At 36.5% G+C, this 16,640-nt stretch overlaps 1 protein-coding gene across 3 annotated transcripts in view; it reads left to right on the top strand.

Moving 5' to 3' along the window:
• Positions 1-14,241, top strand: part of BLTP3B (bridge-like lipid transfer protein family member 3B) — an 81,842-nt gene extending 67,601 nt beyond the window's left edge. For 2 of the 3 annotated variants that reach the window (XM_080662916.1, XM_080662917.1), the window contains 6 exons: positions 596-738; positions 1,385-1,535; positions 6,564-6,817; positions 7,150-7,258; positions 9,413-9,606; positions 11,718-14,241. In XM_080662916.1, the coding sequence (XP_080519042.1) occupies positions 596-738; positions 1,385-1,535; positions 6,564-6,817; positions 7,150-7,258; positions 9,413-9,606; positions 11,718-11,837 (971 nt within the window). In that variant the 3' untranslated portion in view covers positions 11,838-14,241. The remainder of the gene's footprint in view (positions 1-595; positions 739-1,384; positions 1,536-6,563; positions 6,818-7,149; positions 7,259-9,412; positions 9,607-11,717) is intronic. The other variant, XR_013960292.1, reaches the window with a different exon arrangement.
• Positions 14,242-16,640: the final 2,399 nt, after the last annotated feature.

Genomic DNA, 16,640 nt, shown 5'->3' with positions numbered 1-16,640 from the left:
TCTTTGGCTTTTCTAATCTTTCTAGTAATTTACTAATTTTTCTAGTAATTGCTCTGTGACAGACACTTAAAAATTGTCTTTTACCTCAGAGAATTTGAGAAATATGGAAATAATACAGCACATTGAGAAAGTATGGCAGGTAGATAAGAGTGGAGAATTATTACATTGATGGTAGTGGAATTAACTTCATGCAGAAGATCTTTAGAAGCTACTGTAGGGTACTGAAAAGAAAAATTAAGTGGTCAGACTGGAATTATTCAATGTAGGACAGAGTAAAGCAGGCCATGCTGGCTGATCACGAACCTGGTAGTTACAGAAGCACCGTGCCTGCACGGAGAACACAGGCTGAAGTCAGCTGTGGTAGATTTCAGACTGTCTAAGTTTAGGGCTTACGTATCTCTAACATTTTATTGTAGGAAGTTATTTCTTATTATTTGCTAACTAATCACAATTTAATTTTTCTTTGTTTATTGTCTTTTAAACAAGGCTATGCTTAGGAAAAAGTTAAAGGGATAGCCCATTTTGGTTAGATAAATGTAACATTTTTGGATCATTGGTAAAACTAATTTTATTAGTTTACTTTGTATTATTTCAGTTATTAAGAAGAATTCAAGTACAAATTATCAGAACCCAGCAAATAGTGCAAGTGCCACTGCAAACCTACAGAATTATGGTGAAACCTCTCCAGATGCCATCAGTACGAATTCAGAGGGTGCTCAAGAAAACCATAATGACCTGGTAATCATTTCAGAGATTCTATGAAGAGAAATGCCAACTTAATGTGTTCACATGTTAAGACATTAATATATAAAACGATTAGATTATGGGTGATTCACTTTGTTCTCTCTTGAAAACTCATTTTCTGTTCTTGAAAATTCATCTTACTGAATTGTTTTTCTTTGAATTTCACTTAAAAGTTTTGTTTTTTTCTATTGAGGGGAGGTTCTATCTTTTTTTCATCTTTTATTTTTCAATCTTTATTTTAGTTTCAATTCCAATATATTTTGATGATAAGGTTGATAGTTCCTATGAGGGGCTTTCTACAAAAGAAATATATTACTGGTTTATTTAAGCCTTCTTCACCCAGTTAAATATTCTGTGGATGATTTAGAAAATATCTTCAATTTTTAATGAAAATGATTTCACATGGAAATGTCATGTAATTAATCTTTGTGTTCAAAAAATTCTTGTCTTGACTGAGTAAGAAGAAAGGGGACTGAAATTTATGACAATAATTTATTAACTACATTCTTTTGATCACAAGTATATATTTGGTTTATTAGGCTTGAGTTGTATTTTTAGAGATTGTAGTTTCCTAAGTTATTCTTTAAAATTTTGTTTTAATTACTTGGTATACTAATATTATGTATGCAATCATTGTTAGATGTCAGTCGTGATGTTTAAAATTACTGGTGTTAATGGGGAAATTCACATCCGAGGGGAAGATACAGAAATCTGTCTTCAAGTGGACCAAGTGACACCGGATCAATTAGGCAATATCAGTCTTCGGCATTACCTTTCCAATCGTTCAGTAGGTGAGATTTTAATATAACTTAAAACTTTTTTTTATACCTGTGACTCATCTATATGTATAAAAGGCTAATATGCTAAGTGTCCCTCTGCCCGTCTGACTGGTCACTATGATACACACTGACAACTAGGGGGCAGATGCTCAATGCAGAAGTTGCTGAGCTGCAGTGACTTGGCAGCAGCAGTTCTTGGGTGATGCACCCCGAAATCAGAGAGGAGGGAGCCCAATTCCTTGCGGGGCCACGTGATTCCACCTTCAGCCATGGGTTATGTTGTTGCTGGGGCACTGTCGGCCCTGAATCTGGTTTACTGCACACTTGCATTTGCATTCCACACCCTGTATGACAGCAACTTTGCTGAGTGCCCTCTTGCACTCTGGGACCCCTTGGGGGATGTCGGAGAGCCGGTTTCGGCCCGATCCCCGCAGGCCAGGCCGAGGGACCCCACCTGCCAGAGGGGCCCCGCTAACTCTGCAGACGCCCTTCGAGCCACAGCGTGACCACAGGTGCGGCCGGTTGGGGAGGGACTGCGGGAGGTTGGCTCCAGGACGTGTCCAGCCGGTCTCGTCTCTAGTACCGCCCTACTGGCCACCTTCTAATTTATTTTCAATGTGCACAAATCCGTGCACCGGGTCACTAGTTACCATATGAATGAATTCAAGAAAAATTACATTTACATCACCTTATTTTCATGTTGATTAAATTTAGAAATATAATTTGTTGATGTATTCTCTAATGGTTTTTTGTTTGTTTGTTTCTTCTGTTGATAAGTTCTGTCTTACTTTTTCAGTCTTACTGAGTTTTTTCCATATGAAAAGAGTGATATAGTAATCCTAAAAGGTCAAACTTAGGTCCATCTATACTAATAAAAGGGTAATATGCTAATTAGACCTGATAGACCATTTGTCTTCCGGACATCATTCCGGATGTGCTTCCTGACAAAGCCGGGGCCTGGGTGAAGCCACCCGGGGTCCCGGGTGCCTGTGGCTAGCCCAGGCAAAGCTGCCTGGGGTCCTGGGTGCCTGCGACCGGCCAGAGGGAGGGAAGCCTGGGTCTCGGGTGCATGCGGCTGGCCAGGGGGAGGGAAACCTGGGTCCCAGTTGCCTGCAGCTGGTCGGAGGAGGGAAGCCCACGTCCCAGTTGCCTGTCGGCGGCTGGAGGAGGGAGAACTGGGTCCCGGGTGCCAGAGGAAAGCTGGTGCCGGTAGCCAGGGGAAGGAAGGCCTACTCTTGCACGAATTTTCGTGCATCAGGCCTCTAGTACTGGAATAAATGTCAATTTCTATATTCCATAGCTATAAGCAAACATTTCCAAATACTTGGTATTTGGAAAAATCATGTATCCTGTTCTTGTGGTTCTTTATTCTAAGATCAACACTCTCCTTGGACATAGAGGGATATAAACAAAAATACATGCAGGGTATGAAGAGGAAGCCACATTTTCAAATCCCTTTTTCAAAGTTTAAATAAAGGTATTTATGGGTTTTAGTCATTTGAAGAAATGATTTAATAGAATAGTTATATTAAGAATTTAAAATGATAATATTGAAGTTTTAAAATGTTTTAAAAAATCACAGCCCTGTAATATTTTTCTTTGCTATATATACACAGAATGCTGTATCTGATAGGTAACATGTTGAAATACATATAGTCTTACATGATATCAAATAAGTATGCTATCACTTCACATCATGGGAATTGCAGATAAATTTGCCATCCTATATAATAGAAGCCTAATATGCAAATCAACCAAACAGTGGAACGACTGGTGGAATGACTGGTTGCTGTGATGTGCACTGACCAGCAGGGGGCAGATGCTCAACGCAGGAGCTTCCCCCAGCTTGCAGGCCCCAGGCCAGCCAAGGCAGGTGCCAGTGGGGCCCCCTGGTCAACCCCACCAGTCGCCTCACAGAGGGAGGCGACTGGCGGCAGCAGTGCAGCAATCAAGGGGGCGGGGCTGGCCAGCAAGCGGGCTGGTGCTGCCCCCTGATCGCCCTGCCAGGGGGTGGGGCTGACAAGCGGGCAGCACCAGGCCAGCCAAGGCAGATGCCAGCAGGGGCCCCCCCGGTCACCCCGACTGTCACTCCACAGATCAGCCCTGATTGCCAGCCAGGCCTAGGGACCCTACCCATGCATGAATTTGGTGCATCGGGCCTCTAGTTTCCCTATAAACCATTATGGGAAAAATTGGCTCCTGGCTTTTTTCTGTGTGTAGGCCTTGCAGTTTACAATGTATCTGCTAAAAAAAGTCAAGAATTTTATATTAGCAAGTGTAAGATTCCAATAACATGCAAAAAGAAGGAAACTAAGTATATCGTTGGAAAAGTTTTATAGTGGACAAAAATAAAAAAAGATTGAACATAAAATTTCAGAACCTAGACCGTGTTCTGTATACAACCCAACCACTTTTCTAATTGTACAGTCATAGATTATTTCCAGTTGCACAATTAGTTTCTTAACTTTATTTATAGTTCGCTTAGTACCATACCTTATTACTTTTGTTCATACTGTTCTTAACTGAAGAAGTCCATTTGAAATGCCTGTATGTATGGGTTATATAGTCAGTGCTATCTAATACCTTAATTTTTCCCAACCGTCTCACTCAGCTGGTTGCTAGAAGGATAAACACACACACACACACACACCCACAAACAAACAAAAAAAGCAAGGAGAGAGAAAGGAGAGGAAAAGGATGGGGAAAGGGAATAAATGGAAAAAGATTTTAAAACTTTGCTTTAACATTTCAAACATTATTAACATATGAACAAAGATTGTATTTGGTTACTTTTGTTTGCTTGTTTTTGTTTTTCTATAATGTGTGGATTTTGGATTCCTTTCGGGGAGGGTGACCAGGGCCCCCCACTGGCACCCAGCTTGCTGGTCCCGCCCTCCGGTGGGGCAATAGGGGGGTGGCACCAGGCCCGCTTGCCAGCTGGCCTTGCCACTTGATTTCCCCGTGGCGGGATGATTGGGGGGGGGGGCCCGCTGGCACCCGCCTTGGCTGGCACTCGCCTTGACTGGCCTGGGGCCTACAGGCTGGGGGAAGCTCCTGCGTTGAGCGTCTGCCCCCTGATGGTCAGTGCACTCATAGCAACCGGTCGTTCCACCATTTGGTCAATTTGCTTATTAGGCTTTTATTATATAGGATAGACAAGTTAATTAACACGTTAAGCGCCATGTCAGTCACCGGTGACTGACACTATACGTTTTGACCTCGTCAGTCTCTGGACGCCAGCATATTGGTGAAATCGGATATCGCAAGCTAAACGGAAAGGAAGACAAAACAGGGTTGGCGCTTAACGTGTTAACTCTAATTTTTCTTGATATAGGAAATACTAACATATCTAAGTACATATTCACTGAGGGAAAATAAACATTTTTCATCATGAATTTAATTAGTGGGGTTTCTTATGTGGACCCATGGGACAGATAACTTTGGTTCCTCAACAATTGATACCTCTTGGCCTTTCCAGAATAATTAGTTTGTTTTTAACTCATGGGTTTTATGAATTGTGAAATGGATCGTATTTTTCTTTTTGTTTCTAGAAAGCTCGTTTTTGGTCTGTCTTTGATACAGAAATTTAAATAATGCATTTTGAGTTATTAACCTTCCTACCTATTTTTTCCCTTCTGTCCTTATTTTTCTATTGCTTACTTTTTATCTGATTATGGCATGTGCATGTTTCCTCCTGTTCTTTTTAGAGCTGGGTAAAGTAAAATAAACAAAACAGTTGCCAGAAGGGCCAATTCACTTCAGTGGTTCCACTAGAAACTTTTCTTATTTTAAATTGGATATTCTTTGGGTGCTTTATTGAAGTTTTAAAATTTGTTTTTGAACTCACATATTTATATCTCTGTAAGCTACCTAAAGTTTTTTTTTAACAAGGCTAAGGCATAAATAAATGTAAATATTTAATACCCAGTTTTAATGAGGAAGGTGCAAAGCCATTTTGTTACTTCTTGAGAAATGTCTTAGTAGTCACTTTAAATGCCATGATTGTTTCTTCATGACCATTGTCCATTATATTACAGATTTGTAGATAGGTACATATCCAGATACACTCTTAAGTATCTGAGGTATGCATGATATCAGCTTTATTTTTCTTTTCTTTTTTATGAAATCTTTATTGTTGAAAGTATTATATGTATCTATATGATATCAGATTTATATCATGGTATGTTGTTTCATGTTACCAAAAGTAGAAAATAGAGACAAATGAAACTAAAATAGAGACAAATGAATATTATTGCAGTAGAAAATTGTCTATAAAATAGGAAATGAGGGTTATATATGGTATCTATCTATCTATCTATCTATCTATCTATCTATCTATCTGACCATCCGACCTGCCAACCAACTGGTACATATGACACACACTGGCAATTTAAAAATAAACGTTGAGGAGGGGTGGGGGGTTAATGGGGGGATAAGGACACATATGTAATACCTTAATAAAGAAAAAAATAATAATAAAAAAAGAAACACTTTCCTATTCCAGAGACATAAAGACATTTTCTTCTAAAATAAACAAACAAACAAACAAACATTGACTCGCGCATGTGTGATACATATAAAGCTCTTGCTGATGCCAGTCGCATACATGTGTTTTGATCTGTCATTGTTGATTGTGAATTTGGTTGTTTTTGTTGACATTCAATGTGAACCACATCACAATTTATTCATCAACCGACTGGCGTCAGTACATATAAATCTCATGCTGGTGCCAATCACACGTGTGTTTTAATTTTATAATACTATATTATATATACTATTTTGACATAGAACTTTTTGCAGTAACGTAATTACCGCATGAACCTTTCTTCTAATTAATTTCCTTTCAATGTGCACGAATCTGTGCACCGGGGCACTAGTGTTGTATAAGTACTGTAACTATCATTTAAATTAAGGGTGAATATTAAAACCTTACTATTGCTTTCCCATCGTACAAAATGATTGTAACCTCTAATGACATACAAGAGTGACATTTTTGAGTAGTACTGCAAGTTACAATTTTTACATGTTTTTTTTCTGTAGGTTCTGAGCATAAAGCTGTTATTCATTCCAAATCCTCTCCTGAGATTACGCTGAGATTTGAAAGTGGGCCTGGTGCTGTAATACACTCTTTGCTTGCAGAAAAAAATGGATTTCTGCAATGCCATATAGAAAACTTTAGCACTGAGTTTCTTACATCTTCTCTTACAAATATTCAACATTTTTTGGAAGATGATACTGTTGCAACAGTGATGCCAATGAAGATACAAGTTTCTAACACAAAAATAAATTTAAAAGTATGTCAATATTTTCACATTTTCATGTTATACATGTTAACTTTGCCCACCTGAACTTCGGATTCATGCCTGAGAATATGCCTTCTCTGTAATATATACTTTATCAGCACTGAAATGAATGTGTTGGTGTTTTTATTGAATGATGTGGAGATCCTTCATCGAAATTAGAAAATATAAAAATAGAATGGGCAGTTTTCTCTGTATTATCTAAAAGATACATTTATAACTCATTAAAAATATTGACTGAGGTAATATGTGTTAAGAAAATGATTATCTTGATTTTATCATTTACTTAAATAACAACTTGCTAATACTATTTTTCTTTCCTATAGGATGACAGTCCTCGTAGTAGTACAGTATCCCTTGAACCAGCTCCTGTAGCCATTCACATTGATCATCTTGTGGTAGAGAGAAATGACGATGGCTCTTTTCATATCAGAGGTATATATGAAAACCTATTTAACTGAATACCTACTGAAATTTGGAATTACATTATTTACATGCTGATTGTTTCTTTTCACTCATACTGCCATTATATGTGTGTACATATGTAGGAGTGGATGATTGAGGGACACTTTCAGTACATTGTAATAAAATATTACCTATGTATGGATCTCTGTCTCGGAAATAACTCATCTACAGTTGATTTAGTACCTATCCTACCAATGTGTTTCGAATGAAAGTGGGAGGGGTTTTATGGTCTTACATGTCTCTTGATCTTACTTGGATCTCTTATTTGATCTCTTTCCTAGCTTTGTTTCCCACTATTTTTGTATATTTGCTCGATCGACCTGTTATACTCCCTGTATAGAAATTTATCTTCCACTTTCCCACCTCTATAATCTTATTTGCTTGTATTCCTCAATAGAACTGTTCATTTTCTTCCAAGGTTATCTGTAGCTTCCCTTTATACTTATGGTATATTGCCATATGTTTAGTTCTACTTTAATGTCTACTAGTATATACATTCTAGCAATATTTTTAAGGTCTCTAATGTAAGGATTATATTTTATAAGGTAGTGTAGAGTAGTAGAAAGAGCTTGAGTCCATAGACTTAGGTGTTCTATTCCTCAATTGTTAGTAGCTACCTCAGAGTGAAATATGAGGGACTGATATATGCATGCATTCATTATTCATCGCCTACCAAAATCTCATCAAATGACATAAAATATGTTAAAAGAAGAATAAAGTTATAACAATACTGCAAAAGAACAATAAGTATCATTAGTGGGTCAGAAATTCTTTTTTATTTATTTATATTTTATTGATTTTAGGTGGGGGAAGGGAGAGCCTTTTATTTCTTTTTCTTGCCTAATTGTCTTACCTAAAACCTCTAGGATATTGTTATATCGTCTTATTTCAGATCTTAGGAGAATAACCTTTAGTCTTATACCATTAAGTAGAGGGATATTGGCTGTGGGTTTTTTGTAGCTAGCCGTTATCAGATTGAGAAATTCCTTTCTATTCCTAGTTCTGAGTGTTTTTATCATGAGAAAGTGTTGGATTTTATCAGATGTTTTTTCTGCATTTATTGAGATAATCATGTGAATTGTTTTATTCTATTAACGTGATATATTATGCTTTTTGATAGTAAGTCAAACTTGCATTCCTGAAATAAATCCCACTTGGCCATGGTGTACAATTATTTTTATACTAGAGGCCTGGTGCACGAATTCGTGCACAGGTGGGGTCCAGCCTGCTGCCCTGATGGGTGCTGATTGGGCTGGGCCGGTGGGGGGGAGGGGCCGCAGGCAGTTGGCCAGCAGGGCCGGCCAGATGAGGGGCTGCGGGCGGGGGAGGGGCTGAAGGGGGCTCAGGCCGGCTGGGGGGAGGGGCGCCATCGGGGCCCTGATCAGGCTGGTTGGCTGCCGCAGTGCGAGTCATAGCAACCGGTTGTTCCATTGTTCTGGTCGCTTGGCTTTTATATATGTGGATTTGCTAATATTTTGTGGAGGATATTTGTGTTTATATTTATGAGCATTTTGATTTTAGTTTTGTCTGGTTTGGGAATCAGTAATACTGGCTTCATAGCATGAACTGAGAAATGTTTCCCCTCTTCTATTTTTTAGGAGAGTTTGTAAAGATTTGGTATTCATTCTTATTTAAATGTTTGGTAGACTTCACAATTGAAAGCTTTTCTTTATGGGTAGTTTTTTTTTTTATCACTGATCCAATCTCTTTAACTGTTATATGTCTATTCACATTGTCTAGTTCTTTTATAGTCTATTTTGGTAGTTTGTCTTCCTAGGAATTTTTCTGTTTCATCTAAGTTATCTTTATTGGAATACAGTTGTTCATAGTATTTCTTTATAATCATTTTTATTTCATTAAGGCTGATAGTAATGTCCCATGTTTTATTTCTAATTCTAATTTCTTTTCTCTTTTCTTGGTCAGTCTAACTAAAGTTTTGTCAATTTTGTTCATCTTTACAATGAATGAGCTTTTGGTTGTATTCACTTCATTGTTTTTTTCTATTTTGTAATAATGTCTTCATACTAATAGATATGTATTCATTTTAAAATTCGTTTTTCACAATAAAAATTAAGATTTATCAGGTATTTGAAAATGTTTTATCTGAACATTTTACTTGTTCAGATTCTGAGATGCATAATACTGGGAATGATTTGAAAGAAAATGTCACAAGTGAATCAGTGCAGATTTCCAGTGGAAAGTATGATCTGAAGAAACAGCACAGTGTCACTCAAGCCACTCAGACAAGTCCAGAGGCACCTTGGCCTTCTCAGTCAGTTCACTCTCCTGAGCGCTCCTTTAACTTCACTCGGGAACAGGTAATGGGGAAAACTAATTCATTCTCATTCAGTTTCAGTAATTAAAATAAATGTTAGATACTAAATAATTAAGAAGTTATTTACTTATCTAAGTAATGTTTACCGAGTACCTGTCATGAACCCCCACGTAGTGAAGGTTATAGTGTTGAGCAAATAGGGACAGGCTCAGCCTTCAGAGGGGTTGTAGTCTAATGAGGAGATAGAGGAGTCAATGTGGAAGAGTGCTGGTTTCTGGAATCCAGGAACACTTCCTGGACGACGTATTCATTTTGATGTCTTATTTTTAAATTGCAAAAGTATTATAATATTTAATAAAAATATTTAAAACAACTTTAATATATTCTAACCTCCTACAATGCTTTTAGTACTACTTTATTTTCTTCCTAGGCTCTTTTCCATAATTTTCCTAAACAGTTGTTATTCTAGTGTATGTGTTGTATTTTGTTTTACTTAACATTGTTTAACAATTATTTTTGGATATTGCTACTTATGCTTCATATTTATTTTAATGACAGGGTAATATGGATGGGGATGTACTGTCATATCTAAACCTTCCTCGTAACATTTGTTAACATTTGAGTTGCTTCATATTTTTTGCCACTATAAATAAAATGTCCAGCAAAAGTTTAATTTTCTATGATAGAACCACAGAATGAGCTATTTCATCTGTTCAACAGGATTTGTTGGATGTCAGCTCTGAGCTAGGATATAGAATTAAACAGTATACCACTCTTCTCTATTGAAAAACTCAAAGACTAGTGGGAAAGACAGGTGTGCAAATTTTGGTTACCACATACTGTGTAATGCTATACTAGCAATTAAGGACAGACAGTCAAGTACCCAGCTTGGTTTATAAGGCAGGAATTCTTAAACTGTACCAAAAGAAATCTGAGATCTTTTTGAAATTAAACACAAATATTTTCACGTACTAGTAAATGCATTTTTCTGGGGAGAAAGTACTTAGTTTTATCAAATCTTCATAATTAGGGGTTAAGAAACTGTCCTAAGAAGATAAAATACTTGAACTGAGTCTTAATGAGGAGGGGAGACCTAATAGCCATCTAGATAAAAATGTCTAATAAGATATTCAGAATGTGGGTCTGAAGCTTGAGAGTGGTTGATTGCTGGATCAGGCCACAGGAGTTCATGAGATCATGTAAGAGAGTGACTCAGTGATAAAGGAAGATGACCAATTATGGAAGCTAACAGAACATTAAAATGTAAGGGTTCCTACATAGTGGAGGAAAGGATAAAAAGTTCATATGTGGCCCTGATTGGTTTGGCTCAGTGGATAGAGCGTCGGCCTGCAGACTGAAGGGTCCCAGGTTTGATTCCAGTCAAGGGCATGTACCTTGGTTGTGGTCACATCCCCAGTGGGAGGTGTGTAGGAGGCAGCTGATCGATGTTTCTCTCTCATCGATGTTTCTAACTCTCTATCCCTCTCCCTTCCTCTCTGTAAAAAATCAATAATATATATATATATATATATATAAAAAAGTCCATATGTGGAGAGGGATAAACATGAAAGAGCTGTGGCAGAAAAGGCAGAGAGGAGACATACGTAGGAAGGAGAGGAGAGGTCCACAGTGTCTAAAGCCACAGAGAGGTCCACGGAAATTAAAGTTAGACTAGCCCTAACCGGTTTGGCTCAGTGGATAGAGCGTCGGCCTGCGGACTGAAGGGTCCCAGGTTCAATTCTGGTCAAGGGCATGTACCTTGGTTGTAGGCACATCCCCAGTAGGGGGTGTGCAGGAGGCAGTTGATCGATGTTTCTCTCTCATCGATGTTTCTAGCTCTCTATCCCTCTCCCTTTCTCTCTGTAAAAATCAATAAAATATATTAAAAAAAATAAAGTTAGACTAATTCACTGCTAGATTTCAAAAGTAGGCTTTAATTAGTGTTTTGAATTGCTGGGTCAGTACTTATGAACATTTTTAAGGGCTTGATATGTATTTCCAAATAGCTTCTCAAAGCAGTTTTCAGGATAAGTGTACCCTTGCCAGCATTGGGTATTTTTCTGTTCCAAGTGTCACATCTTTAGCTGATATATAAATTGTCTATATTTTCTGAAAATGAATAAATTCTCTGATTTTTCAAATTTATCATTTCAGCTCATGGAAGAGAATGAATCTCTTAAGCAGGAATTGGCTAAAGCTAAAATGGCTCTTGCAGAGGCTCACCTGGAGAAAGATGCTCTCCTTCATCATATAAAGAAGATGACAGTTGAATAGCAGGAGTGGCAGTCAAAACCCAAATAATAGCTCTGGAGTCGGGAGGTTATATTTATATTGTAATGTTACCAACGAGTGGGAGAATTTCCTTTTCATGAAAAGACAATAAAATTAAATGGTATGTGATGAAGTGGTGACTAGTCCAAAGCCAGTTTAGGAAGTATTAGGTACGGGCATTACAATCTTTTGGTTGTTTTGTGTTTGTTAACCCTCTTTTTTAAACTGGTATGATATAGGGAAGTCAGCACATACTGTAAAGTAATTACATGCCTAATGAAGATGTCATTTCCTAATTTTGATACCACACTATAGACATTTTTAAAAAATGAAAACCTGTTGTGTTCCACAGATGATTGAATTTATCACTCTCTGTTAATGATTACTATGATTTACAAAGATTCAAATGATTTTAGGGCTAATGTAAAATAAAAGGCTTACATTTTAAATGTTTTAAAATAATGTACTTAAATCTATGAGTATTTAATTACTGTAAAAAGTCCAATCAGACAATAAATTATATAATTCTGGGTTTGAAAATTCTGGCAAATCACCCTATTGAACTTATAAAGTAACTTGGAAATGTGAAAAAGAAATCATTTTAAATGATGGGTAAACTGTATAAATTGAGGCTATAATTTGCCACAAAAAAATGGTACAAGTGTAAAAATAAAAAGCACAAACTGTAAAAAAGCCAAACTTTAGAGTATATGGCCAACTGATTTAAAAAGCATTACTTGTACATTCTTTGAAACATTTGTTAGAAGTAAAAGAGTAACTATCCTAAATTTGGCAGCATTTGTAACTACGAATTTTAATTAATATGATTTATATTATTTCTTTACCTTTATCTTTTCTCTATTTAAGAGTAAAGTTTTCAGAGTATTTAATTTATACATACAAAAAAATTTCATATCATTCTTATAGTATCAGATTAGGTGGTTGTTTGCACATACCCAGTTTATATAGCTAGTCTTGATTAAACTTCTTTGTGATATATACACTGTCTTCTATAATAAGAATGATTGGTAAATTTTTGAATTCTATTTTCTAGGAATTATTGAGGTTGAAGCCAACATGAGAGAGAATCTCTTTCATGCATCATGAAATAAAAGTTGCTAGTGTTTAAGCAGGAGAGGCTTTTGAAAATTTAAAGTATATTTGTGATATAATTAAACAGACAGACTTAAATAGATAGTCTATTTTAAAATTTGCATTCTTAAACATAAATATATCCAAGAGAGAACATGAAACAGCTGGACTACTTTTTCTGTAAGGTACTTGAAAATTTTAAACCACGTTACGATACTTTATGGTGCTTTGCTTGTTGGCATGACGTACAGCCATCCCTATGTCTGAGTACTTGGAGGAGAATACAGGTTTCATTTACTTAAGTGTTGGAGTAACTTGGACTTTATTTAAAACAGTACTGGTCTTTTCTTCTGTAGCATCCATTTTCATTGACATGACTTTAAAATACAGGCCTTGTTTTGGGAGCTGAGGATACAGCAAAGAACATATTTAAATTGTGAATATTTTACCTCAAAGTATTTAAAAATTATGTTAAACTGTGTTAATCTAAAACTATGTAATAGTCTTAGATTAAGAACAAAGGTCTAATTCAATATTTAAAAAATATAGCTAATATCCTTCGTAGAGTACTTTTGATTTATAGGCATGTATTCAATGTATGCAGTCTTTCATATAGAAAAACGGATTTGACGGGACATTAACTTCAGAGCTGACAGTGTTTCTCAGGATTGACCGATTTTGCTCTATAGAAATTTTAAATTTGTGGCATATTATAATTGTTTAGTGTTATGGAAGCCAAATGTTTGTCTTAATCCTTTTCATTGGCCATCTTAAGAAAATCATACCAACAGTAGATATGATAATTAATGTGGATCTGAGCATTCTACTTCCTATGTTGGATTTTTAAAAAATTTATAGTGAGTACTATTTTTATAGAGATTTAAAATTCACTATCTCATGTAATTCCCACAAGAAAACCTGGGAGGTAGGTATTATTCACATTTTAGAAGTTAAATAAAAACCCTAAGGCTCAGAAAGGACAAGTGACTTTACTGAAATCACAGTTAATAACCTGCTCTTTTGACTTAAATCCCAGTTATATGCTTTTATTTTACTTTGGTCATTAGTTCACATATTTTGCCAGGGGTGGGGAAAATCACTGTCTTTTATCTGTTTTTCTTTTAAAGATAAATACAATATTTTTAATTATGTGTGTGTGAGAGAGAGAGAGGGGGGAAGAGAGATAAAGAGAGATGTATTATGCAAACAATGTATAAGCTAGTGGGAGGATTTTTGATTGACTAAGTGAATCCCAATCTTTTTGGTGGTGTGAAAACTATAGAAGTAAACCACATATTAGAAATAAAGTTGCCATATCTTGAAAAAAATTTTTTTCTAAATCTCTGTCAGAGACTTTACTGATCAGGGGAAGGAAATGATAATCATGTTTTGATTTTAATTTTGTGTATGTCAAAAACATTTTCTTGGTGTCTTGTGTTTTTTTTTTCCTTTTCTCATATTTTATCCTAGAATTTCAAAAGACCACTTTGTGACACTAGTTGTGATGAAGCATCATCATCATTATTCTTAACCCTCACTGGAGAACATGCTTATTGATTTTAGAGAGAGGGGAAGAGAGAGAGACCTCGATGTGAGAGAGAAACATAGATGGTTGCCTCCTGTTTGGGGATTGAACTTGCAACCTAGGTATGTACCTCTGACTGTGAATCGAACCCACAACCTTTAGGTGCACAGGATGATGGTCTAACTAACTGAAGCTCACCGGCCAGGGCTGAAGCATTATTTTTATTTAAGGCTTATTAGTATAGCAGTGTATGATTGCAGGCAAGTATATGTGGGTTTTTATTGTAGTTATCATTATTCGATACTTGCCAATATAAGAGTTATAATTTCCTCTTTAACAAGTTTTTATTAACCTCCAGTTTATTCAAAGCATCATCCTATTTCAGTAAATGGCAACACCATCACCCTGGTTCCCAAACTACTAGTAACCTAGAATTCATCTTAGATAGTCTTCTCTCTAATTCATTCATTTCTCTCCCTCCCTCCCTCCCCCCTTCCTTCTTCCCTCCCTCCCTCCCTCCCTCAATTTATTGCCTATCTGTCATTTTACCTTGCAAACATCCCTCAAACTTGTCCACTTGTCTTCACTTCTCACCACCTTTTAAATCTAAGCTACCATCAGCATGTTTGGCCTGCATTACTTGAATTGCCTCCTAACTGGTCTTCCTACAGCTACTCTGAACCTACTGCGATTCATTCTCTATATCCGTGCAGAGTTCTCGTTTTTGAAATCACACAGGATATAAGGCAACCTACTCATTCTTACCCCCAGCTTAAGCCACTTCAATGACTTTTCATTGCTCTTAAGATGAAAAAAATATTTTGTCACATATATTAGGTCTGTCATTTACTTTATAGAGTAACTCTGAGCATTAGAAGAGGTAATGTCTCATAAAATTAAAACAGTGGCTAAAAGCACTCAGTAGGAGTTAGTTATTGTTACTACTGCTTAGTTAGCCTCATTATGTACCATGTTTCAGTTACTTTGTGTTCTACTTAAGTATCTGGAATAAGTGAGAACAGAGCACTTCTTCCACATTGGAAACTTTGCTTATGCTATTCCTTTGGCTTGAAATACCTTTCCCTACTCATTGCCTGGTTAATTCATATTTGTCTTTCATATCTCAGCTCATTCCCTAATTTCTGTCACAAAGCAAAACTGCTTGGACACATTGTCACATGAACACATACCTCCAGTTAGTATTGAACAGCTTTGTAATTTTATATGTATTTGATTAACGTAGATCCTCTAGATTGTAAACTCAGTGAGGACAGGAATTATGTGTTTGTTGTTTCATTGTTGAACTTTGTATTCCTTATGCCTCATACAGTGCCTGGCACATAGCAGGTGCTCAGTAAATTTATCGAATAAAATGGATGAGGTATCAAGGATGTTTTCAGGTATTGAGTTCTTCCTCTCAGTTGGACTGAGGGGAGATGGAACGTAGGCAGAAAAGTAGGTGGTGGTTATTAAAAGGAACAGTCTCCTTGCGTCCTTGGGGAAAATGGTGGGGGATGGAGAAATTTGCCATATTGTGTTCTTCAGAATTTTGAATAGCTGAACTTCTAGTTAATTTATCACAAGCCATCACAAAGCAAAATTAGCATGTCACTTGATAACACTACTACAGTGCCAGAATGTCATCTGGCTTTGATTGTGGCATATGGTGTTGTGGCTGTCAAGATGTGCCTGTCCATCAGCTAAACAGAATGGAAAAGAGGCCCAAAGAGTAATGGCTGAAAGTTTTTGATTTTGAGAAATTGACTGATACACAGGATCCGTTGTGTCTAATTCCTTAAAGTGCAAACGATCTCATTTTAGCTTACGCCTAGAGATGCTAAGGAAAGTAGATTTTGAACTTGTTTTAGTTTCCTTTTAGAATGTATAAGATATTGAAAGTTGAAATCACACAGGATATAAAAACACTAACATACTAATGCTTTTAAAACACTAATTCATTGAATTATAAATCCTCATAAATGTTTTGCAGTTTTTATTGAGAAATACAAAAATTACGGTAACATGAAGCAAATAAAGTAAGCATGATGGTTTTTATAAACCATTAGATATTAACCTAATGGATTATCATAAAGTGGAAGGAAATTCATGTTAATGTTACAATATTGAAATTCAGCATATCTGTTACCAATACTTCTGTGTAGTCTTGGCCAGTTTGAGAATTTGAAAAT

The sequence above is a fragment of the Plecotus auritus genome, assembly GCF_963455305.1.
Source record: "Plecotus auritus genome assembly, chromosome: 3".
Classification (NCBI taxonomy): domain Eukaryota; kingdom Metazoa; phylum Chordata; class Mammalia; order Chiroptera; family Vespertilionidae; genus Plecotus; species Plecotus auritus.
This window is presented reverse-complemented; position numbering and strand designations above follow the sequence as displayed.